Source organism: Xenopus laevis, chromosome 2S (genome assembly GCF_017654675.1).
Source record: "Xenopus laevis strain J_2021 chromosome 2S, Xenopus_laevis_v10.1, whole genome shotgun sequence".
Taxonomy (NCBI): Eukaryota; Metazoa; Chordata; class Amphibia; order Anura; family Pipidae; genus Xenopus; species Xenopus laevis.
The window spans coordinates 124,630,964-124,658,642 of NC_054374.1; the positions used below are offsets into that span (position 1 = coordinate 124,630,964).

The window sequence follows — 27,679 nt, forward strand, 5'->3', positions numbered from 1 at the left end:
TTGTTAACACCAGAACATTACTGCATTAGTAGCATTGAATGACACTTAAGTAATTTCCCGGGGATGCTCCATTTGGACTGTTTTCAATTTAAAATGACATTTTTATTACCATAACTGATCGCAGGTGTTTGCGAGAAAATCGATTAGCATGCAAAGATGAAAATGACTTCTCCCAAATGAATTCACAGTCTGAAAAATATATATATGGGAGGGCAGATATAGAAAGTGGCGGTGTCTTCTGTGAAGATTGCATCTCTTCCAGGGTTATTTAGCTATGGATTATTTTTTCATTTTATTATTTTTTTATGCCTTGTCATTTTAGATTACAATTCGGAATTTTCCCTTACAATGCAATAGCCTGCTATTTTGAAAAAAACAGATGTTTAGAGAGGAAAATGCCTTTGGTTCGTCTGATTCTCCATGGACAATGACACTGATTTTTTAATTTTGCATGAAGTTGTCTCATTCTGTGAGACTCTCTAGCACGTAGTATGACCTATGCCATGATCAGTTTTTTTGCAATGCATAATTATGTCAGTTTAAGTAAATGCTTATATTAAATGTGATGGTTTCAGAAGTTAAAGAGACAAGGATGTCAAAACAAGCAAAAAAAAAATTAAGGCCAAATTACAAAGTTAAGATCAATTGACATTATTTGATAAATTCAAAATTCAAATTTGCCCAGTGTTGATAAATGATAATAATTTAATGATAAAACTAGAATTATTACAGAATTGATAAAACAGAAACAGCAGGGGAATCATAAGAAATGGCAGAGCAGTACTCAAGGAACTGTACCCCAGGCATGAAATGCTTCAAAATTATCTGCACTTGTCACCAAACGATCTGTCGAGGACAAGTGTCCCGGGCCCGGAGGGGGGCCCAGCAGTGCTGCACTTTTGAAAGAGGCGGGCCCCCTTGACAGCGGCGGAGCCATGCAGCCATTTGCGAAGTCCCGAATAACCGAAATGCGAAAATGCCGATAAGATGAACAGCCGAAGTCCCGAAGCAGCGGAAAGACCCGAACCCATGAAAATAGCCGAAGTCGAACTCCCGAATCGGCGAAAAGATCCGAAGTCACGAAAACAGTTGAAATTGAAGTCCTGAAGCGGCGAAAAGGATGGCGAAGTTGAAGTCCTGAAGCCATGAGTTCCATTCTACTGAACACCAATTTGTGTTGTTTTATTCTTTTTAATCCCCTGGCCACCAATGTATTATTTTAGAATTCTATAGGTCCCTGCCACCAATGGTTTTTTTTAAAAATATTCTTTGGGGCCCCAATTTTTTTTATAACTTGTAAGGGGGGCCCTGGCACCAATGTTTTTTCAAAAAATATTCTTTGGGGCCCCAATTATTTTTTTTAACCTGTAAGTGGATCCCTGGCACCAAATATATATATATATATATATATATATATATATATATATACAAAAAGCGACATTCACAGGATCATTTAGATTGCAGGCAAACTGTGTTTATTCCACTCAACGTTTCGATCCCATACTGGGATCTTCGTCAGGAGTTTACAAGCAAGCAACCAGAAATGCCTACCCAACCCAGAAATTAAACCCACAGGCCGTTTGTTGGCGCCAAAAACTGTTGCTAAGCAACCACCTTTTACAACGTAATCTTTTACAATTTCTTTCTGCTTCTTTCACTATGGGGGGAATTCACAAAAGTGTCGGGAAAGAAAAAATGTCTTTAAAATGTTGTAGAAAGTGTCGTAGTAACAGCCGACAAATTCACAGAGCATTTCTCCACCAATTGTACGACACTTTTGAATTAGTGTCGTTAAAAGTGGGCGTGGTATTTTCGGCGCCACTTTTCCTGACATTTTTATGAATTACTCGTAAACTCATTTTTTTTTTACTGACAATTTTCGATACACGAAAATGCCGGTCAAATTGTCTTTTGAAAAGTCTTGGTAAATGTCGTTTGTACGATGAAAAGATATACGACATTTTAGAAAATTGTAGGACTTACAAGACATTCAGAGATGGTTACATCTGTCTTTGAATTTGCCGTTCGTACGACATTTTACAAATCTGTCTATCGCCACTTCTGGGTTACTTATTTTACCGACACTTTTGTGAATTTCCCCCAATGTCTTTCTACCTTTTCTCTATCTGCTGTTACACTGATTTTTACGCTGGATGTTCTATACACTCCCTATTCCCTGCACGGTTCTATGCTGCTCCCTACACTGTATGGTGGTTGCTTAGCCAACAAACGGCGTGTGGGTTTAAATTCTGGGTTGGGTATGCATTTCTGGATGCTTGCTTGTAATCTCCTGACGAAGATCCCAGTATGGGATCGAAACATTGAGTGGAATAAACACAGTTTGCCTGCAATCTAAATGATCCTGTGAGTGTCGCTTTTTGTCCATATATCTGTTATCTACAGCTGGCACCCGGGTCTTCACGAAGTATACGGAGTGCACCTTTGGAACGAACACACACACACACACACACACCTACCTTCATAAAATGTATTACACACTTCTTGGAGTAATTTATTTCTACTTATGCTTTTTTAATATATGCTCTCGTTTATTTAAATTTTTGGCTTGTGTTGCAGTACTCATAGGACTGACTCATTCGTCATAATGTACAAACAAGATGACATTTTCAAACAAACTTTTTTTGCATAAGCAGCTGATGTTATCCATCATAATCCTGCTACAGCCAAGTTTGGTGAGATACTGCCAAAATAAACAATAAGGTGCCAGCATTCTTCAAAAGTAGTTTGGATAAAAGCTAAATTTATAGAGTATAGCCATGCTTTATTGTGAATAACAACTGCACAAAGCTCACTTTCCATAAATCAGAAGTTCTTCAGAAACCTTTCCCAGACATTTTTTAAGGTTTATGACATAAATTTGCAGATTGTAGTACAAATAAAATTTATTTTCAGTTATCCCAGTGTGAACCATGCATATAAAAAACTTACTTTTGTTTTTCTAAATTAAAGGGGAAATTAGTAAAACAATTTAAAGAATAAAAGCAAGAAAACTAAGCTCTCTCACTTGCTATTTCCCAAGGCACATGCACATGCATTAAAGAAGCCAGTTATGCAGAGAACAATATAGCTTTGATGTAGGCCAAGATAAGGCCTCCTCAGAAATAAGTTGACGACCAGATGCAAAGTGCCAAAAAAATGGGTGCAATCTGCTGTTTTTCTCACTTTGCACCCTGGCTTGCAGCCTAAATGAGTTGTCACAAGTCTCTGAACTGCAATTTGGAGCACACATACCTGCAGTTAGAGTCCTGCAGTGGGTCAGGTACTCACTGGTTACCCGCAAAAACCTGCGGTACCCTGCGGGTAAAAGTTCAAGGTGCGGGTTTAGATGCGGGTCGGGCTGCGGGTCTTCTCAATAGCGATTTTTACAATTTTTTTAAAGATCACGCCTACTTACGATGATGTCATTTCCGGTTTGCAATGATAGCACTTCCTATTTTACTCCTTTTTTTCTCATCACTCCTACTTCCGATGATCTCACTTCCAGTTTACAATGACAGCACTTCCTGATTCTTGATGGTCAGCGGGTTGCGGATAAGGTACTTGTGGGTCGGGTAGCGGGTCCAAGCGGGTAAGAATGCGGGTTCAGGTTGTGGGTATGGGTTCTAAAAAATGGACCTGCGCAGGACTCTACCTGCAGTCACCCTCATAAATACAGTGTTGCCTGCATTTGGCAACAATGTATTCATAAGTGCCAGGCTGGGGGAGGCACATAAAGATTCCCCCTCCTGTCCCATAACTTCAGATGAGAAAGTAGGGAGCAGTGATAAATACAGGCCCATTGTGGCAAAGGCTGGTCTATGCATGCTGCTCTCTACACCTTGCACTGGATTTTTCGAGCATCAGGTGAAAAGCACAGCTAGGCCCTAAACAGAAGTGCTAAGAAGTGAGCTCTTGCGACCCCTTAGTGCTCTTGCACTTCTGCTCTGGGTAAATGACCCATTGTGTAATACGACCAAAATTAACAGAAAGGTGCAGTATTGTAGTGCAACTTAGCTAGCTGATCCCTTAGCAAAACATATGCCTTATATGCACTGACGTTTCAGCCTATCCTAAGGCCTTTCTCAAAGTCCACTTTGAGAAAGGCCTTAGGATAGGCCGAAACGTCAGTTCTTACCTTTTAAAAAGAAATAATGATGAATTGTTAAGACCTGTGAGTGCAGATCATTTTCTATGGACATATACGCAATTTTGACTCTGCACCCAGGCATATTAATGATTTATTTGTGAGAGCTGGCTCTTCACTGAACTAAATACACTGACATTTAAAGCTATATAAAGATTATGACGTTCTTATCTATTTCTAATACACTTTCTTTATTGTAGGTTTGTTATTTTGGATTTGTGCGGATGAAAAGTCACTACGATCGATGTTATCAATAACTGATGTAGTGTGCTACACACGCACTTGGCAACACTACTTTATATGATCTCTGCTTGCATTTAATCTCTAACTAAAATGGACTGGATTTGCTCTTGGACAAGTTTCAAATAAAATAGGGATGCACCAAATCCAGAATTTGGTTCGAGAACTCCGCCTTTTTCAGCAGGATTTTTCAGACGAATCCTGTCTGAACCGAATCCGAATTCTAATTTGCATATGTAAATTAGGGAATTCACGTGACTTTTCGTTACAAAAGAGAAATTTTTTCCTTTTCCTAATTTACCTATGCAAATTAGGATTCGGATTCGGTTTTGCATTCGGCGGAATCTTTCACCAAGGACTTCGGTGCATCTCTAAAATAAATTGTATTAATATTTCTTGTTGCCATACATGCAAAGGGCTGAATAACATTTTACCTATAAAGTTGTATCAGGGCATGGGGCTGCTATCTGGTTTTAGTCTACTGGTGACATCCCCAGGAGGGAATATAATAACAGAACATGGGGGAGAATGGCCTAAAACTACTTTTGTTTTATTGGGCTGCTTTGCCTTTGATGCTACATGTAGCATCAAACACATAATTTTGTGTCTGACCATGACCAAATCTACATTCAGTTTGTAGATGAATTCATATTTTAATCTACAAAAGTGACTCTCATGGCATCAAAATGAATCACAATATAAAGATAGATGAAGGCTATCATTTTCATGTACATTTGAACGACCATTTAATAGGCATTTTCCATCTATACAACATGTAACAATAAAACAGTATTTTGTGCATTATTATCTAGCAATACCTGGTCTAGTGAGTTGTCAATACATGAGTAATGTTGAAGGAAGGATTTGAGTTGAAGAAACCCTTAACTGGGTGATTGTTTTTTTTTTAATCAATTCTCTGGTTTTTCTGACATAGTATAGATCCTAAGATGCTACATATTTATACACATAAACTTATAATTCAGTATTTATTACTGTGTTATACTATATGCCTGGTGAGGGGAAGTAATAATTGCTCCAGCAAGCCTGTAAATAAAATCTATTCAATTAACCAACTGAGACTGTCACTTTAATTCAACATATGTTGAATGATGCTTTTATTCTGCTTATGCAGCACTTACAGGATCTTTACAGATGCCACCCAACACATGCAAAGAAGCAACATTAAAGTGTTGCCTGCTCACAGCACCTGGTCCAGCTGAAGAGCTTTTCGACATAGTAAAGTCTGTTTCACTCAACTGAGTCACAAGTCTATATGCTCTAAATCTTGTTTCTTCTACAAGACCCACAACCGTCATTTTTTCAGTACTATAAAAGATTATAGACAGCTGTCAGGCACAGTTACTATTAGAGTTTGTGATGTAAGTATGGTGATTGAAGCATAGAAGTTCAAGTCTACTAGAGGCTGCGGTACCCTGCGGGTTGCGGGTAGACATTCTGAGTGCGGGTATAGTCGCGGGTTGGCGGTTCTGTAGGTTTGCGGGTTGTTCCGCGGGTCTTCTCAATATCGATTTTTACTCTTTTTTTTTTCTTCTGATCATGCCTACTTCCAATGATGTCACTTTCAGTTTACAATGACAGCACTTCCTGTTTTACTCCCTTTTTTCTGAGCTTGCCTACGTCCGATGATGTCACTTCCGGTTTACAATGACAGCACTTCCTGATTCTTGATGGTCAGCAGGTCGGGGATCCGGGTTGCGGATAAGGTATTGCGGGTCGGGCAGCGGGTCCAAGCAGGTAAGAATGCGGATTGCGGGTTCCAAAAAATGGACCTGCGCAGAATTTAACATCTGTCTCAAGAACCTCAGTTAGCAGCCATAGCAACATTATAATTTGGAAAACATTGCCACCACTATTTTCCATAAAGCTTGACTGCTTTCATAAGTGCTTTGAAAGACACATCGTCAAATGATTTTCCAGCATCAACATCATATACTAATACTTTCTCTCCCCAATATAGCAAAGGATGGCTCCTTGTGTCCCCTCTACTATACTACTACCCTGATTCATAAGGTGATGAACTCATTTTGTCTATACTGTACGTGTGTATGCAGATGGATTTCAAATATTAAGCAATTCTTCAAGCTGTTTTGCTATTAACTTGGATGTCTCTGACACCAGGTTCATTTATCTTTTCTCACTAGAGAAGAGTAACGGTAATGCATTTACTATGTGCAGCAGCAACAAGAGAAGTGCTAAATGACATGAGAGAGAGAAATATGTACAAGAAGTTGCACTTAACATTAATAATTGACATGTGAAAGGCAGAAGAACAAGCCATTTCTTTTGCAGCTGAACAGAGGTTTGTACATAGCAGCTTTTAGCAGACTGTGCAGCCCCCATTAGGCAAAGACAACATGAAATAGATTAACTATCGCGCAGAGTATGCAGCCACAACTGATTACACAAAAGCAATTACAGGATGCCGCAAAACAAATCAAACAATTCATTACCTTCTCGCTGCAGGAACCAGCCTGGCACTGGGACCAGTGAGAACTAACCAACTGTCTGCAAGGAGGTTTCCTGGGCTCGGCTGTTTTTCAGAAGTCGATTTAAGATAAAAAAAAAAAATGCTCCCAGTGCAATACGCTGACATTTACAGATACATAAGAGTTTGCATATGGTGACAGAAGCTAAACTGCATACACTACTTTTCCCTAATACTTCCCATTGTTTATGCCGTCAAGCAGTTGTTCAAAAATTCTTGTGGGCCATGCATACTTTGATTCTTTGCAGTAAACTGTGTCAGGGATGCTCTAAAATGCAATTACTAAATGTACAATATTTACTTTTTATATCTGCATGTGTCGTTAAACAAATATTATATTCAGTCCAAGGCCAATATTTCTCATTGTGGTTTTTATAAAGGTCAGCTTCAATCTTCACAACTGGCCACAGATACTGAACACATGGCCAAAATAGGTTCATCAAATAAGGAATTAAGATTTAGTAGGTGAGGTTTAAAAGGACAGCCAACCTAAATGCTATTTAATATAAAAAACAGGATTATAGTGGGATTGAATAATGCAAATGAGGTGACAGGGAGTGAAGCAATATTTTCAAGTAAACTTGAACGTGAAAAGACTTCACTCCTTTGTCAGTTATTTGTTTGACACTATCTCCTACATCAAGCTCCATGGCAATTTACACGGGGTTACTTCAGGGCCACTGCCTAATTTAGCATACTGTCCCTTCCTGCTTACACAGAAAGAAATAAAATCCATTCAGCTTGTCTTAACAGTTCATGATCAATTGAACTTTTCATTTAGATTTGCTTCTGCTCAACAAGCCTGACTTCCTCTCCCTTAACTATTACTGTGACAATGAACAGCAAGGCCGCTGTGCGTGTTCACTAGATTAGAACATGGAACAAATGAAGCATTTGCAATCACCAGGAATAAGGCTTTGCCTCTCTGCTGAGGAGACCTGAAATCACTGACCTCGTGGTGATGTGCTACTTTAGGTTACAGCAGTCGTGCATTCATTAAGCCTAATGCAATAACAATTTAGTCCAGTCATTTTTACTGCTTGTGATTCGTGGGTTTTTGGACTATAAAAAGCAGATAAAGACTACTTGCAAAGATACCCGCTGATCTAACAGGAAGGAAGCCTTATTGATCTCAGAGTGCTCAGATCAATGCTACCCAGCAACAAAGAATGTTCTATAGCCACAGTGCAAAAAGAAATCCCTAAAAGTGGCTACCATATTAGAAGGCAATGGTCTGAAATGCAAATACATCCTATCTAGTATGCCACAGGGAAATGACGTCTGATTGTTGAAATAGGAACTATATATGCCTTCTCAACCAGCAACACACTTCTCAGCTTACCAATGAATCATTCTATACAATAGACCAGGGATCAGGAACCTTGGCTCTCCAGCTGTTAAGGAACTACAAGTCCCACAATGCATTTGCCTTTACTCCTTCAAAGGGCTCCTTCATTGCATTGTGGGACTTGTAGTTCCTTAACAGCTGGAGAGCCAAGGTTCCTGATCCCTGCAATAGACATTAATAATTGGACTATCAAAAAAAGTCCTTCCAGTTGGGAAGGTATTTAGATAAACCTAAAATTTGGTTAGATACATTTATGCTAAATAAAAGAAGCCTGTATATATTATTAGTTACATTATATGTTATTTTATATCATGGGCCTCATTTATAAATGCAGCCTGCGTTTTTTGAGGGGTGGGGGGGGGGGGTTGGCACATTTTAGGTACAGGTATAGAACCCATGTCTGTAAATTCATTATCCAGAAAGCCCAGAATTGCAGGACGGTATTATCCCACAGAGCTTATTTTAAGCAAATAATTACAATACTAAAATAAATGAATACGTTAAAATAATAAAACAGTAGCTTGTCCTTGATGGTGACTAAGGTGCACAAATCCATACTGGTGGCAAAACAATCCTATTGGGTATATATAAAAATGTTTAAAGGATTTTTGCAGATATAAGGTGGCCATACACGATAAGATCTGCTCAATTGCCGAGGTCTCCAAGCGATGTTTCCCTGATATTCCCACTAACGGCAGGGTGATATCGGGTTAATCTGAAGCTTCTGCCTTAGGAAGTGATAGCTCCATTTTCAAAATATACATTTTTTAAAAAAAAATATGCTACCTTAAAACATTCTACACCTAACATGTACACCTATTATTTAATGACCTACTATCACTTTTATTTGAAGTATTACATTGTATTGTTCTTTTAATACAACATTCCTTTGTTGTGGATAACAAGCTGTGTAACTCTAGGCAGTGTCTGTCATTCAATGGGTGCTAAACCTAAATGCTGCCTACCATAAAAAGGACATTGACATAATTGTGCCTCTTTAGAAATCACATTATGCAGTATGCAGTGTAGTTTTGGGCTCCAATACTTAAGAAGCACATTAATGAGCTGGAATGAATGCAAAGATAGATATGCAACTAAAGTGAAACGGAACAATTGAACACTGAGGAAAGACTGTCCCGATTGGGACTGTTTACTCTTTACATTAGACATCAGAAGATACAGGAAGATTGTGTGGGATCTTTATTCCACATAGAAAAGAATCAATTTTGGATTTAAGGAACAGAACTTTCATTTAAAGCAGTAATAATTCTTCACACTAAGGGCAGTGAGGTTGTGCAATACCCTGCTGATGATGAAGATTCTATTAATGTAATTAAGAAAGGCTTGGATAATTTCGTGGACAAGTATTATCTCCAAGGCTATTGGATATAACTGGACTGGTTGTCATTTCTTCAGTTCTTGAATGAGCTGTTCTGTAGCAGATGCCAACTGCTCAGTAAGTTATGTATCATGAAATATGTTGAGGTTACTAGGGGTACCACAAGCTGTAAGTACACTTTATGGTGTTTTCATGAATTTTAACTTTATATTCCAGATAAGTAACCAATATAACACTCAGTGCTTTGTATTATTGCCAAGACAATATACAACCCGAGTATATTTAATTGATATTTGATGTTTCTAGGCAAATATGGTCTTGATTAACTGACCTTTCAAACCATTTCCAAAATAGGGATCTAGTAAAGGTAAGCATTGAAGCCTATCAGTATGCAATGTTGTGTGGATCTTCTTCCTTCTTTAAATTATTTTTTTTTAAACTTTCTGAACTGTCACAAAATGAACGAGTAATCATTTGATCACCTGCACTCAGGTTGCAAAGTGATTTCAGAAAAGAATATGGTCTTACTGAGCTTTACTGAACATTTTCTGACATTGCTGTTCATCAGCAGTGGATAGGCCCATGTTGGGAACACAGCACTTATTGTAACTCCATAATACATTGTATGAAATTCTTCTTACCAGATTCATCCAGTCTAGCTTTTTTATTTGGGATGTCATTGCTGTCATCGTCAGACATTTCCATTTCCTCTTCCCGGCGGATTCCCATAAGCTGCTCACTTTGTGCATTTCGCAAGTCCTAAAAAAACAAACCAGACTGATTTACAACATAACAAACTATATTGATGCAACCTTGTGACAAAACCCATCATGTAATACAGATATTCACATAGACCCAAATCAGTAATCATGTGTGCATGCTTATTCAATGACCACTCAGAAACTAATCAAAGTTATTGGTAAAAAAATTTACACGGCAGTCATTTATATATAAGATATATACACTGAAGAGCAATATAGGTGGTTTATAATTTTCTAAAGTGAACCCGGGCTAGAAGGATGAGTTTCACTGAATTATTAAATGCCAGGAGTTGACAGATCAGACTAGAGCTTGTTTGTGAGACACCTCTTTAGAGCTCTGATCTTCTTTTTCTTACAAATCCCTGATCAAATACTGAGGGGCCGATTCATTAACTTCGAGTGAAGGATTCGAAGGTAAAAAGCTTCGAATTTCGAAGTTTTTTTGGGCTACTTCGACCATCGAATGGGCTACTTCGACCTTCGACTACGACTATCGAAGGATTCAAAGTAAAAATCGTTCGACTATTCGACCATTCGACCATTCGATAGTCGAAGTACTGTCTCTTTAAAAAAAAAATCGACCCCCTAGTTCGGCAGCTAAAAGCTACCGAAGTCAATGTTAGCCTATGGGGAAGGTCCCCATAGGCTTTCCTAAGTTTTTTTGATCGAAGGATATTCCTTCGATCGTCGGATTTAAATCCTTCGAATCGTTCGATTCGAAGGATTTAATCGTTCGATCGAAGGAATAATCCTTCGATCGTACGATCCCAGAATTTGCGCTAAATCCTTCGACTTCGATATTCGAAGTCGAAGGATTTTAGTACCTAGTCGAATATCGAGGGTTAATTAACCCTCGAAATTCGACCCTTGATGAATCGGCCCCTGACTGTTGTGGCCAACAATCTCTGACTTAGTAGATACTAAACCAGAAGCCATTATTAGCCCAAGAACAGCATGTCTAACTGTCCTTTCTTGTAAACACATGCATTCTTTTTCATTTTTTGACATTCCTGAAAAATTTGAAAAAAATATCCCACTCTATAGAAAAAAAAGACAAAATTATTTGAAAAAAAACATTATAAGCTTTTTGTTTTCTTAAAGTACCTCTGTTTTGTAAGGATACCGGTATGGCACAATTCATGCTGTCCAACAGCTAATGCAACCAGGCATAGATAATGTACTGCCTCTATCTTTTTCGGTGCAGAGAAACAAAGTTGATAGTGTCTCATTTGATCCTAATAATGCTGCCAAGTTTAATGTAGGAATGCAACCTGCAGCTTTTCACCTTGTTGACATCTAATTTTTCTACTGACAAAAGGTTCAATCCCCAAGGAGGCCTGCATTTTGGAATCGTTACTGTCACGTGAAGAGAATCCGAAATGCGCTCCATATATAGCTTTCATTATCTGACAAATGTCACAGTAATTCCCATGAAAAATGCAGCAGATGCTCCCATAGGAGTTCCTTCTGTTCAACAGAGCGCATTACAAGAGAGGGCTGTAATGAATGTTCAGACTTGTATTAAAATGGCATCTCAAGGCAAATAATGAATGGTGCTCTTTGCAAAAGCAGCTATCAGGTCCACTTTATCTTGTACATGGTCTGAAATTACTCTCTTAGATTTATTACTTTATCGGTTAAAAAAATCAAAATAAATTGTTCCAGTTATCACTGTTTCATTGTAAACAAAAAACTTGAAAAAACCCCCAGAACAGCAGCAACTTGATTTCTGTAATTTATGTGTAAGGTAGATAATACTGATTTATTTCATCATAGTGTTCTGATGTATGTGTTCTATGCTTAACAAACCATTGCTAGAAACTGCTGCTGATCTATAAATCAGCATCCCCACAGTGGATGTTTATAAATGCTGAGAGTATTAGATTTACAGCTAGAACACTGCAGGCTACAAATTTCTACTTTGAATATTTCTGTTAAATTTTTCAAAGTAGTTTACTTAAAGGGGAACTATCGCGAAATTCATAATGCTTAAAAAGCATCCTTAGGTAAAGTTAAGTATTTGTCTAAATGCTTTTTATTAAAATTTTTTTACCGTTTTTGAAATATTTTCATTCTTTATCCCTCACACTGCTCTGAGCTTCTCCTCTCCTGCAGTCTGGCGTCGGAGTCATATGCAAATGAGTGACAGGCACACCTCCTGTCTTATTGGCTAGTCTGCTTGTCACTCAAAGGCAATGTTACTAGGCTAAACATGCCCAGCGATTTTCCTTTCAGCAGCTCCAATGCAGGTTTTGCCCATCAGTGGCAGGGACAAAGCTGCACAGTCACAGCCAGCAGCAGCCCTACAAAACCCTTAGAAATCAATACTTTGTAAAAGATAATTTTTATAGTGCCGAGCCCATGTAGCCAGCAGGTGAATGGGCAGTATCAGACAGATCAATGGTTGCTGGATGGCTGCTGCGTGCCGAGCTGATGTCCTGTGCAGGCTGATATGCTCGGGCACGTCAGGGAGAGGAGGGCAGCAGGAGGCTTGAGGCTCAATCTCAAGTCGGCAGCAGCAGCTCAGCACCTCTCCCTACACACAGAAACACAAAAGTAATAGTCTGCCGGCTGAGAGCAGCTACCGGGACAGGTGAACAGCCCACAATACTTGTGAGGGGGGAGAACTTTCTCAAACACAGCTGCACTGGTTGGTTTCTAACAGCAGGACAGATGGATCAGATTACATCTCCCCTCCTTCAAACAGCTACAATGGTGCAGTCTGGGCTTGAGCTTCAGAAACTCAGCATGTGATATACGGAGATCCAGAGGAGCTTGTTAGAGGAAGAGGTGAGGTATAAGGGCAACATAACTTCATTCCACTGTTGTTCTGTTAACTCTTTCTATGGGAAAGCTTCATGCTGCCTTCAGGGGCACACAGACAGTTTACACAATCTATACATCCCACCCCAGCAGGTGTCTCTATTTTCCTTCTAGCTATTAAAGGAGTAACATACCCTTTTTTTCTCAAATGAGCATTGGTAACTAACTTTATTGTCATATAAACATCTAGTAAAACATATTGGCAAAGTTTTATTTCTGTTTATTCATAAAAGAGTGAAATGGGCGATGAAGGTAATGTTAGTCCTGTTAAGTGTTAAACAGTAAGGACAGTCAAGCTTAGAGCTGCCCTCTGGGTATGAGCAAACTTTTTTGCTGGGTGCAGGTTTAAGGTGAACTTCATAGTGTCACAAATGTCAACAATTTTCAGATATATGAATTTCTGTTTGGCTGTAAAAAAGATGCAGGCGTCATTATTATCCACCCCTTTCCCATCAATCAATGGGATAGTAGCTCACCACTTGTCTATCTATAAAGCTGTCCAGACCCCATATTTGGAAGTGCTGAAGCCTAATCTACATTAATGAGAATTTGCCTCCTGTGTCCAAATACTGTATCTGAAACGTCATAGTGCAATATGGAACCCATGTTGAATGATTGTATTTTCTTTTCATAGCCACCTATCATCTATCATAGGCGCAAGTCTCTTGCAGTCTCTGGCTGATGCAGTGGCGCTGCTCTCTCTCAGGCGCTCACATAACAAACCATAAGCAATCACTTGCGGTTATCAGAGGGACTTAAGGTGGCCATACACGGATAGATCCGCTCGTTTGGCGATGTCGCCAAACGAGCGGATCTTCCTCCGATATGCCCACCTTGAGGTGGGCAATATCGGGCTGATCCGATCGTGGGCCCTAGGGCCCAACGATCGGATCCTAGCGCTCGCAAACGGGCGGTCGGATCGCGGTACCGCATTAACGAACAGATGCGGCCGCGATCCGACGGGATTTTTAACCCCATCCGATCGAGATCTGGCCGACTTTCGGCCAGATCTCGATCGGGGAAGCCCGTCGGGGGCCCCCATACACGGGCCAATAAGCTGCCGACACAGTCTGTCGGCAGCTTTTATCGGCCCGTGTATGGCCACCTTAAGGCTTGAAAGCTCATGCAGCGTCCCTAGGATATTTCATGGTCATTGGCTTCAGCAATAGCTTCACGTTCAGATGGCAAAGTGGCATCTAACCCTTTGCTTGCCAAGCATGTACAGCCTATGTGCTGGCAGGCAAATGCTCAGGCTGCCAAGAACGTACTAGGTACGTTCTTTAGCAGCTGAGCTGTTCTCGCTGCATCTGTGGCTTTTGCCACCGTCTAATCTGAGACGCGATCGTTTCAGGTCTGACTTCCAAAGTAGCAGACGCAAGCGCATGACGCATCTGCTACTTCACTTACCTCCTCCTCCCTGCAGAGCCACCCACGCACTTTCTGCTTCGCAATAGCTCTGCATACTCCACCTCCAGGGATTGCAGCGATTGTATCTCATTGTGTGAGATAAATGCGGCAAACTGCAACATTTTTAGGCAATTTTCAGAAATGTAAAAACCTCTGTTTAGAATAGATTTGTAGTTTGGTATAGAAAGATGTCTTTATCTTTGTTGGTTTCATCAAAATGTCTACTTTCCAAAAATATATGGTTTTGGGGGGTCTTTCTGCTGTTAGGAGAATCTTCTGGCATACAATGCGCAGTCACAGGTCTTTGTGCAAAGAAGGCAAATCGGCAGCGGAGAAACTCATATGCACAATTTTTATTTGGGGCCCGCACATGCCAGCTACTTTGGTATATCTATGTGTAATGTGTACTTTCTGAAAATATATGGTTTTCTGGGGTGAACATACTTTTTTCTATCTCCCCCCCCCCCAAAAAAAACTATGTAAATGTGTTGATTTTGCAGTACCTTATAGAAGTCTTCATTTTGGGGCCCCTATATGCCACCTGCTTAGGTAAACCTATACATATTGGGCATCAAACTGTTCGATGGACTCCTGGGTACATTCGTCCTAATGATGTGTGGGAGATATCATTTTTCAAAAAATTCACCAATTTCTATATAAAATTATAAATTTAGGAAAAAATTGCAACTTGGTAGTTTGGAGTACAACGATATATTTACCCATTTTTGATTTCCCAGAATCTGCTCTTTCTAATAATGGGTAGTTTTCTAGTGTAAACCTACTGTTAGTGGAATGTTTGGCCTTGAAATCAGAAGTATGCCATTTTGTGGAGCGCTGCTTTGGAAATCTGGCCATGTACTGCTTATAGATATTGATATATACAAGTGAGAAATCTCCATAAAACTATATATTTTGGTATTGTGCATTCAGGAGACAGAATTATACAAATCGGCTGTGTTCTTGTACATAAAATAAATTATGTTTCTGATATATGTGATTGTACTATGTGAAACATGATTTTACACTTAGAAGCCTATATATTTTTACAGAAGTGGACACCAAAATTCTAGCATATTTTGAAAACTCAGGTTGTCCTGAAAAAAACAATATATTGTTTTCCTGGGTAAACTAAAAGACCCCCCCCCCCAGGAAAAGCCCTTAAAGTGAAAGAGTACAAAAAGTCTAAAAAAACTGCTTGGCAGTAGATGTTGCATTTAGGACAAAATGGCTGGCAGGGAAAGGGTTAAACTCACATCCAAAGCTTTGCCACTGGGTAGCAGACTGAGCAAGTGCACCCTTTTTTATTTTTGCCTGAAAAAAATGTTTTATTGCCATTGTGAATAGCGTATTCCCTAACAGTACTGCGCATACCTTTTGCATGCTAATTCTGTTATTATATTGCAATTTTGTGATTTTGGTGCATTTTTAGCCATTTTATAGTATTTTTTAGCTATTTTATTGCATTTTCAGCTCTGCATGGGTGTTGTTTGCTTGCTTCTGTCTGTAAAACATATGTGGCCAAGCTAAAATATTCAAACAGTAATTCTGACTGCTGATTATACTAGGTGGGAAAAAAAGCATTGCTTTTTGTGGTTTTTATTTACCATTGTTCTTTGTTGCTTCTTTTTGCCCATGTAAATTTTGTCTAACATATATCCATTTGGGGTCACCGTGCGCAACATAGTTTGGTAAATCTATGCATATTGGGCATCAAACTGTTTAGTAGACCCCCAGCATTCATATTTAGGATGCTTTATGCTGATAATGATACATGGACGTTGCTGGAAAGTTGAAACTTTGAGGCAATTTTCAGTTATTTCACCAAAACCACCATTTTTGGGAAAGCCTTTTGACTCCGTAGTTTGGTGCAGAAAGGCATGGGTCACCATTTTAGGTTCAGTAGAATGTGTACTTTCCAAAAATATATGGTTTTGGGGGGTAAACATATATTTCTGTGTTTTTACCCCACAAAAATGCAGTCAATGTGTTGATTTTTCATTAGCTGAAGTTACCCACAGGACTATTTTTATGCGCTTACTTCATATTGGTGTCTCTAAAAGCCATAAACTTTGGTAAACCTATGCACAATGGGCATCACCTTGCTCAGTGGACCCCTGGCAATCATATTCAGGGTGCTTTTTCTTGGTACCTAATACAGTGTGGATATCAGGGGCAGCAAAATAAAATCTTTGAAGTGTTTTTTTCAGAATTTTAATACATTTTCATCAAAACTGCTAAATTCAGACAAGCTTTTATGTTTGGTAGTTAGGAGTAGAGAGACACAGTTACCCATTTTGGAATCAGCAGAATGTGTACTTTTCAAAACTAAATGGTTTACTGGGGTAAACCTACTGTTTCAGGATTTTTTGGCCTTGAAAACTAAAATATGCCGTTTTCTGCCTTAGTAGTTTGAAAATTCGGTAATATACTGCAGGGAGTTTTTGCTATACAGAAGTACTAAATCTCACTAAAACTATACATATCTGGTATTGGCAATGTTCGAGCGACATGAGGCTTTCCAAAGCAGTTGGATTTTCATGAGTAAATAAAAATATTTTTTTGGTATAAATTCATATATTATTAAAAATAGGAATTTTTCATTGGTATTTAGCGCTATAAATCTTTTTGCAGAGGTGGAAATACATGAAACTCGGATTTAGAAAGCTCAGGTTCTCCCGAAAAAAACAATGTATGTTTTTCCTAAGGAAACTAAAGGTTTCCCCTCAGAAAATGAAAGAAAGTGAAAGAGCACAAAATGTTTCAAAAACGTCTGGCATTTCGTGAAACCGAAATGTCAAATTCTGCTGGCACTTAAAGGGTTCATGTAAACTATCCAATCTACAAGCATTACACCTATAATAGTAGCTCTCTAAAGGTTCTCCCTAGTGATGTGCGGGTCAGGTTTTACCCACACCTGCCCAATACCCGCCCGCCTTCCCCCTACCTTTTATAGACCCGCACCGCCCCGCCAATAATGTCACAAAAGGGGAGGGCGAACAGGCGCGCATCTATAAAAAGGAATAGGAAGAAGAGCTCAACCCAGACCTGCCTGTGACCCGGAAAGGGGGGTGCAAGGTTGGCCCGAACCTGCGGGTGTCAGGTAGGCCCACACATCACTACTTCATGCCCTATGTTTGCTCCCTGGCCTTAGGATAGGCAGCCAACCAACCCTCACATAGCAGCAAGGAGTGTGAAATATGCGGAGGTCACACCATGCACTTTAAATCGTTACTAAACCTGGGGCGATCCTGGCCCCTCCGCCGCCTGAGGCAGCTTGCTGTTGCAGGGGTGAGTGTGAGAGTGGATGGTAGGGGTTGCAGTGGTGAGCGTGAGTGGATGGTAGGAGTTACAGGGGTGAGTGTGTGAGTGCATGGTAGGGGTTGCAGGGGTGAACATGAGTGGATGGTAGGAGTTGCAGGAGTGGGTATGAGAGTGATAGAAGTAGCAGGGGTGAGTGTGAAAGTGGAAGGTGGGTGAGGCAGGTGTACATATAAGGAGGGTAGGTGTAGCTGGCAGTACCAATGCCAGTATGTGAAAGTAGCAGTACCAATGCCAGTGAACACCTGAGGTGCCTGTAAGGAAGTCCTGGTAACAATGCCAGTGTGTGTGGAGGTGCCAGTGGTTGTGCCAATGTACAGAAGTGCCAATGTCACAGTTAGGGTTGCCACCTGACCAGTAAATATTATGGTTGATCCAATGTTATTAACCCTTTAAGTGCCAGCAGAATTTCACATTTTGGTTACGCGAAATGCCAGCCGTTTTTGAAACATTTTGTGCTCTCTCACTTTAGGGGCATTTTCTGAGGGGAAACCTATAGTTTACCTAGGAAAACTATACATTGTTTTTTTCGGTAGAAACTGAGCTTTCTAAATCTGCCTGAGTTTTCATGTATTTCCACCTGTGCAAAAAAATTTATAGTGCTAAATACCAAAAAAAAATGAAAAATTACCATTTTTCATCGTATATCAATTTATACCAGAAAAATATTTCATTTTACGGATGAAAATCCAACTGATTTGGAAAGCCTTATGTCTCTCGAACATGCCAATACCAGATATGTATAGTTTTAGGGAGATTTAGGACTTCTGTACCTCAAAAACTCCCGGCAGTATATTGCCGAATTTTGAAAGCACTAAGGCAGAAAACGGCATGCTTTAGATTCCAAGGCAAAAACTCCTGAAACCGTAGGTTTACCCCAGAAAACCATACATTTTTGAAAAGTACACATTCTGCCGATTACAAAATGGGTAACTATGTCTCTCTACTCCCAACTACCAAACATAAAAGCTTGTCTGAACATAGCGGTTTTTCAAAAAAAAATTCAAAATTCTGAAAAATCATTTCAAAGGTTTTATTTTGCTGCTCCGCATATCCCAAACTATATTAGGTACCAAGAAAAAGCACCTGAAATATGATTGCCAGGGGTCCACTGAACAGTTTGATACCCATTATGCATAGGTTTACCAAAGTATCTGGCATTTAGAGACACCAATATGAAGTTAGCACATCCAAATTGATCAGTACTTTACTTCAGCTACTGAGAAATCAACACATTGACTGCATTTTTTGTGGGGTAAAAACACAGAAATATATGTTTACCCCCCAAACCCATATATTTTTGGAAAGTACACATTCTACCGAATCTAAAATGGGTACCCATGCCTTTCTGCTCCAAACTACTGAGTCGCAAGGCTTTCCCACAATTGTCGGTTTTGGTGAAATATCTGAAAATTGCCTCAAAGCTTCAACTTCTCAGCACCATATCACCCATGTATCGTTACGCACCAAGAAAAAGCACCCTAAATATGATTGCCAGGGTTCCTCCGAACAGTTTGGTGGCCATTGTTCATAGGTTTACCAAAGTATCTGGCATTTAGAGGCCTCAAAATTAAGTTAGTGCATACAAATAGTCCTGTGGGTAACTTCAGCTAATGAAAGATCAACACATTAACTGCATTTTTGTGGGGTAAAAACACAGAAATATATGTTTACCCCCCAAACCCATACATTTTTGGAAAGTACACATTCTACCGAATCTAAAATGGGTACCCATGCCTTTCTGCACCAAACTACGGAGTCAAAAGGCTTTCCCAAAGTTGTCGGTTTTGGTGAAATATCTGAAAATTGCCTCAATGCTTCAACTTTCCAGCATCGTATTGTCCATGTATCATTACCAGCATAAAGCATCCTAAATATAAACATACGGGTCTACTAAATAGTTTGATGCCCAATGTGCATAGATATACCAAACTATGTGGCGCACAGAGACCCCCAAATGACAATATGTATAGACATTTTCACGGCTGACGCGCTGGCTGCTGCAATATAACCACCCGGTGTGTGTATTATGCGACATTAGACCACCTAACAGTACAGAGACCCCAGAAAACCATATATTTTCAGAAAGTACACATTCTGACGAATCCAAGGTGGGTAAATAAGTGTTTCTACTACAAACTGCCAAACTGCAAAGCAATGCTGAACATAACGGTTTTTATCAAATTTCTGAAAATCGTAACAAAGATTGAATTTTACCCCATTATATGCTCCACGTTTCGTAACGTATCAGCATAAAACATCCTAAATATGAACGCCAGAGGTCTACTGAACACTTTGATGCCCAATATGCATAGATATACCAAACTATGTGGCGCACAGAGACCACCAAATGACAATAGTGTATATACATTTTCATAGCTGACGCGCTGGCTGCTGCAATATAAGCGTCTGGTGTGTGTATTATGCGACATTAGACCCCCCTAACAGTACAGAGACCCCAGAAAACCATATATTTTCAGAAAGTACACATTCTGACAAATCCAATATGGGTAAATAAGTGTTTCTACTACAAACTGCCAAACTGCAAAGCAATGCTGAACATAATGGTTTTTATCAAATTTCTGAAAATCGTCACAAAGCTTGAATTTTACCCCATTATATGCCCCACATTTCGTAACGTATCAGCATAAAACATCCTAAATATGAACGCCAGGGGTCTACTGAACACTTTGATGCCCAATATGCATAGATATACCAAGCTATGTGGCGCACAGAGACCCCCAAATGGATATATAGTAGATAAAATTTACAAGGCAAAACAAAATAAGGCAGTAAAGAGTGAAATGAAAAAAAATCCAATAAAACCACAAAAATCAATGTTTTTTTTCCAGAATAGTGTTATCGGCCATCAGAATCACAGTTTGAATATTTTAGCTGGGCCAAACAGGTTATACGGCTAGAAACAAGTGAACACAACATATGCAGAGCTGAAAATGCAATAAAATGGCTAAAAATTCAATAAAATGGCTAAAAATGCACCAAAATACCCAAAATTGCAATATAATCACCGAAATAACATACAAAAGATATTGCACAGTACGGTTAGCGAATACAGTATTCGTAATGGCAATAAAACATTTTTTTCAGCAAAAAAAAGAGACGATGCGATAAGAAAAAAAAAAAAAGCCACAATGCCATGTATGTGCGTGTGCGTGTGTACAAATGGTAAATTACATGTTATGTGCGCGTGTGTGCGTGTGCACGTGTGTGTAAGTGCAGTGAGTGTAAGTGACCCCCCCAATCCCCAAAAATGTATGTGTAAGTGTGTGTAAGTGTGAATCTAAGTGTGTATTACTGTAATAAGTGTGTGTTGGTGTGTTTGTGTGTGTAATTGTTGCACTAACCTGAAAAAGTCGCTGAAGACTGTTGCACACGATGTGGAGGGGTCCCAGGAAGACATCTGCGACGATCTGCGTGTCTCTGTGCTGTGGGGGCGGAGGTGATCATCGCAGTGCAGGCTGCAGCAGCAGGACACGTAAGTAACACGTGCCTGCTGCTGTTTTTGGGCCCCAGGGGCCACTCGATCCCCTGCTCTGCTCGTTGCCTAGGGGCAGGGGATCGAAGCGGAACGGAGCGAGCGGCTCTAACAGCCGCTCCTCCGCTCCAGAACCCGGAAGTGCTACAGAACGTAGAATCTACGTTCTGTGGCATTTCAAGTTACTTTTCCACAGAACGTAGATTCTACGTTCTGTGGCACTTAAAGGGTTAATAGGGAAAAGAGATACATATATAGGAAGGCCAGTATTTTTGTCCAGAAAAGGTGGCAACCCTAGTCACAGTATGAGTTGGCGCAGTACAAATGTGCGGAAGTGTCTGAGTATAGAAGTGTCAGTACCAATGACGGTATGTGTGAAGGTGCAAATGGCAATGCCAGTGTATGGAATTTCCAGTACCAAATGGTAATGTGCGAGTACAAATCAAACTGTATGTGGTGGTGCCAGTGCCGATGTATGGGAGTCCCTGTGTATGGAAGTACAAATGCCAATGGTAATGTATGTGGTGGTGCCAATGTATGAAAGTGCCTTGAAGTGTTTGAAGTACAAGTACCAATGCTAGTGTATGCAAAAGCCAGTGCTAATGGCAGTGTGTTTGGAAATGCCAGTGTATAGAAGTGCCAGTGCTACTGCCAATGCATAAGGTTCCAGTACCAGATCACTGTTTGGGCCACTTCCCTGGGCAGCCCACCCTGTGGCACCTTCCCAATCAGTGCCAGATAGCTGAGCCCAAAAGTGCCTGAGCTGTATCAATGTCCTGCAGCCTGGGCTATGATTGCTACCAGTGAATAACCCATGCACATGCATACTACTTTACAGGCTCAGATCTTCCATACAGGCCATATGCTCAAGCATGAAATAAGGATGAACTCTTGGTTCTCTTGTAAAACTGGAGTGTTTGCCTCAGAAACATTACTATTGTTTAGAAAATAAAAATAAGATGCTTGCTAGCCATGGAAGCAAATAAGCGGGCAACAGATAAATGAATACAATAGGTTTAAATACTTATAAAATAACTAAATCCATTGTATTGTACAGAGCTTATTTGCTATAAAACCTGTGCCTTTTAGCCCTATTTCAACTTGAATTGCGGCTCCATGGCTGTTTCTGAAGCAAACACAAACAAGTTTCTGGGAGACTAAATCACACACAAGCACACTGTCACACACATACATGTATAGACAGAAAGATGGTGATTTCAAACCAAGGTGCTAATTTGTACCAGTTCAATTACCCATATTTTGAATCAGTAGTAAGTAGCCTGTTCAAAGTGAATTGCTGGCTGGTTGTTATTGACCTACAGAGACATATGCAACATGTGAGGCGAGGTGCAATGTGCAAAAAAAAAAATACCATGCACTGTCCTGCCTTTGATCTGGGAGAGTGTGAAAACCTAATTCTGCCAATAAAATCAGCATTTTCACACTATAAAAGAATAACAGCCTTACTGTTCTCAGAATGAGATTCCAGAGAATGCAGTTGGTGTGTGGATGCTTTGACTTCAGCATGAAGAGGGTGGGACTTTGCTAGTTGCTACGTGACATCACAGTTGGGGTATAGCCACTCCCATTCAGCAATTGCTTGAACTGGCTCTCAGAGAAAGCATTCTAACTCCCTGTAATATTATTGAATGCCCTTCAAAAAGTGAGCATTTCTGTTAAATGAATATATTTGAGAATATTATTATTTTCATCCTATCTGTCCGCTGGGAAAATTAGATTTTCGCGATAGTTCCCCTTTAAGGACACAAAGCTGTGCCTTACTTCCTTGATTCCACTTCAAAATCACCTCCAAACAATCTCCTCAAAATGCCACTAGGATCCTGAGCCAGCCCCTTATATTTTTATATTATCCTAAATACACTTTTGTAGGCTTCTGGTATGCCTTTCCACTTCTAAAAACATGGTTTCATATTGTTGTAAATATCAACAAACTCCTATTATAAACTATGTTCAACAGGACTGCATCCTGGCATCAAAGATAAATACTACCAGTATTAAGGGAAGCTTAAAAGTAGTCAAACCAATAGGGTTAGACACAAAAGAGAATTCCACTAGCATTTTTAGAAAATAGCTTTCGGTATATTTGCATAGTAGTGTATAACACAAGTAACAAATATCAAACATAAATAACAAATAAATTAAGGTAAATTAGTGAGCAATATTAAGCTGATTGACAATTATTGCAGTACGTGCTACCTATAAAAAGACTTGTCTATCAGCAGACAACTATGATGTAGGAGTATGACTATGATGATTTTCATTCATCCAGGTCATTGTATAAGTAATTCTAAAACAACTGGACTTGCTGAGTAATAATTGAAGACATTTCACTACTCATCCGAGCAGCTTCTTCAGTTAAACTGACTGGAGTGGGAAATCCTTGGCATATAAACTCTTCCACTAATCCAATCACAATGGCAATTGTAACTTTTCAGAGAGGTGACATCTGAAACTCACAGAGGTGTGATTCTGCTCACAAAGTAAATGGCTCCGCATAGGTGGGCGAACTCTACAGGGCAAAACTCTTTTGACAAACATTCCACCTTGACAAACATTCAATAGCAAACCAATTTTTGTCTCCTTCAATATAAGGCCCAGTGTCCCACTAGACATAGTTTACAACATGCACTGCAGCTTTCCAAGAAGGACTAAATCTGTTCTGATATAGTGCTAGATTTTACGGTTGATCCTTTATATATAGAATCCTTGGTCCAAATGATACTACTAAACCACAAGGGATTCTTATTGGGTAATATTTGTTAAACAGGAACAAATTCAATCCTCACCCTTTGCTGCACAAAGGAAACAAATGTAAGAAATATTCTACTCAGGAACAGGATATATTTTCCATTCAAATTTTTGAAAATTACATACTGTAATAAAAATGCTTTCGACTTCAAAGAACACAAACACAATTCTATGGTTGCTACTTACCAAACCCGTATTTACTGTACATAAGTGGCATATATAAATTAAGTCCTGTAACCATAATTGAAATCATATTGTACACTGGTACAGAATAGTCCTATAACATATAATGGTTTACTTTAAGAGAATAATTGCTTAACTTTCTTTGTCTAAAACAAAGTGAACTGCAGAATGAGAAAACAGAGGCCTAGTTATCAAGCTCAGTTTCTGCAAAAAGGATGGTTACTGATGAGAAGATTATTTTCATTTACAAACCTGTTACACACAGTGCTTGGTTGTGAACTGCATTTAATCTGAGACCTTTAACTCAGGACAAGCACAAATGTACTGAAATATTTCTGTTTCCTAATTTTCTCATTTCTTCTAATTGACATGAACACTTTATATAAAAAAAAAATCTGGCAAAAGTATTAAACTTTGGATGAACTCACAAGCCAAAGGGGTATATTTAAGAGTGAAGTTAGAGATCGCCACAGTCCTCTAGAGTGAAATTCCACCACTCTCCTTTCATTTCTATGGGATTTTTAAAAGAGTATTTATCAATGGGTAAAAGTGAAAGTTCATCCTTTCAAAATCCCATAGAAATGAATGGAGAGTGGCAGAATTTCACTCTAGCAGACTGTGGTGATCTCTAACTTCACTCTTTGATAAATATACCCCAAAATATCCTGGTAACTTTTTGAATCTGGTCACTTCTACTAAAGACTCAGAATGAATTATTGTTGCCTCGTTATTGGCTGGGACCATAATGTATAAACCAAAGATAATATGAGAACACTTTTTTGCCTAAAAATAAGGCTAATATAGCCAAGACTTAATTTGGCAGAAATATGCATTGGAATGTCCATTGATTTAATAGATAAAATGGTTATAGTTGCGACAGATGGCAAGAAACTGACTTGGGTTTCAATAAGGTTTAGTAAGCCCTCACAAAAACAATGGAACATATCTACAGCTACAAACAGTAGCTGAAAATCTCCACTTGTCATATGATCCTTACTCTCCAAGGGGTATTAATTTAAAAATAATGTAAAAAATAAACTTAAGGAAATGCTAAATACATTGCCTTCTTTTGTGAGAAAATGTAATCCTGACATACAGTTTAGTGTGCTATTATATATTTTCTTTCCATTATAACAGGTTCACCACCTGTTATCTCAGAAGGGCCAGATATACAATCTATGCCATCCCAAGTCAATTTGTAGTGATGATCACCATGACTGCAAACAATGTCAACATCTCTCTCTCTCTCTCTCTCTCTCTCTCTCTCTCTCTCTCTCTATACACGTACATATATAATTATCCTCCTCTACATACTTGACAGCTACAATATATCAACTACATTTGACAGCTAAAACATAACCTAAAGCATAAGAACAGATTTAAACAGATTTTTAGAACAAGAAATCACAAACAAATTGCAGTTATTGTCATTCTCATTATTATTATTCATTCATAACAAACAACATTATTCTATTGGCTGTATGCAATTGGAGAAGTCAGAATAGCAAACAACTACAGACACAGGTATTTTATTGGACTGCTCAGAACAAGCTGGATTCCCCAACCTCAAGAAGTCTTAAAGTCCATTCTAAACAGTGCTGGGGTTGATTTAGCACCAGTAGGACCCATAACACTGGAGGTTTCTAGTATATTCCTATTATACAATTCTACCTGATGTTCAATAACATACATTACCATTGTTGTTTCATACTTTTTACCCGAATAATATGCACATATGTAGTATAATGAAAGAGCTTGATAAAAAGGCCCCAGAGCACTTCATTTAATAAAGCGTTAAATGAGAAGATGGATTACTTACTTGATTAAATACAGGTTCACAGAAAATGCAATTTCTGAACAAGAAATGGAAGCTGAGTGACCATAATAAAACTTAAAAAGGCCAGAAGAGGATCCTGAATTAATCATTTAAAGATTAAATTTGAAATAAAGGACATGCATTTACAGGTAAGAAAATGAAAGCACACAGTAACATGCTCAAGCTTGAAAGAAAGGTGCACGCTCACCCAAAAGGTACCATAATATTTATACAGGTATAGGATCCCTTATCCGGAAACCCGATATCCAGAAAGATCCGAATTACGGAATGGCTGTCTCCCATAGACTCCATTTTATCTAAATAATCCAAATTTTTAAAAATGATTTCCTTTTTCTCTGTAATAATAAAACAGTAGCTTGTACTTGATCCCAACGAAGATATAATTAATCCTTATTGGAAGCAAAACCTGCCTGTTGGGTTTATTTGACGTTTAAATGAATTTCTAGTAGACTTAAGGCATGAAGACCCAAATTACGGAAAGATCCGTTATCCGGAAAACCCCAGGTCCCGAACATTCTGGATAACAGGTCCCATACCTGTACTTGTAACAATTGTACCCATAATGTGAATTGCTGGCATTACATATACACAATATAAATATATGTAACTAATAACCAATGAGATCACGCTATTCCTTCAGCTAATTGTGAATGATATGGACATCTATCTGTCAACTCAACTTCCAGTATTCGCTTATTTTATATGTGTAGGAGAGTGAAAGAAAAATAACAGCAATGTGGGTAAAATCTGAGGGCAGCTTTAAACACACTGCATTCCTCCTGTTGTGAAACGCCATACTTTTTAAAGACACAGTAACACTAAGGCGCATATTTATCATATTTATTAAAAATTAGGCTAAACATCCTGCCCATAACAACCAATCAGATCTTTTGTTTTCTAACTTGTAGGTGACTGTTACAATCTTATTGTAATTGGTTGTTAAGGGCAAAATCATTGGTGATGTTTCCTCCAATGTTATTAAATATACCCCTATGTAACAGTTACAATTTACCCATGTTACCCAGAAAAGAAAAACCACAGAAGCTTCTGTTGTTAGGAAATATCAAACGTTAACATTACCGTCCCTTTAGCAAAACATTAGTCAGAAAGAAGTATTAAGCCTATAACATCTCTAGTAAGAGATCTATAAAGAGAATGATATGGTTTCTCACAAACCTGTTAGGAGACTCTGCTATTATGTGTAGGTCTGATTCTTGAGTATTCACCAGGGAATACAAATTTGCCTCATGCTCAAAATGCACACTTCCAAAATGCCTTTAAACCCACCTTGAACCGCCAATGAATAATATTCTAATACTCATCCTGAAATATTTGTTTTCTAATTAATGAGAGTGATGGAAAGAAACAAACAAGCACACCCACCTCACAGTGTTTTCGCCAAATGTCAATATTCTTGCGTTGAGCTTTCGAGAAATGGTCCCATGCTTTTTGTCTGGTAGAAGCGTTGAAAACGGCCACAATCTGCTCAACTTTAGTGAACAAGGAAG

General features: G+C 39.0%; 1 protein-coding gene across 6 annotated transcripts in view; it reads right to left on the minus strand.

Annotated features, from left to right (window-relative positions):
* The window catches only part of enox1.S (ecto-NOX disulfide-thiol exchanger 1 S homeolog), a 129,134-nt gene that overhangs the window by 32,533 nt on the left and 68,922 nt on the right, over window positions 1-27,679 (minus strand). For all 6 annotated transcript variants that reach the window (XM_041582936.1, XM_041582935.1, XM_041582934.1 and 3 more), the window contains 2 exon segments: window positions 27,555-27,661; window positions 10,219-10,336 (listed from right to left, as the gene is read on the minus strand). In XM_041582936.1, the coding sequence (XP_041438870.1) occupies window positions 10,219-10,336; window positions 27,555-27,661 (225 nt within the window).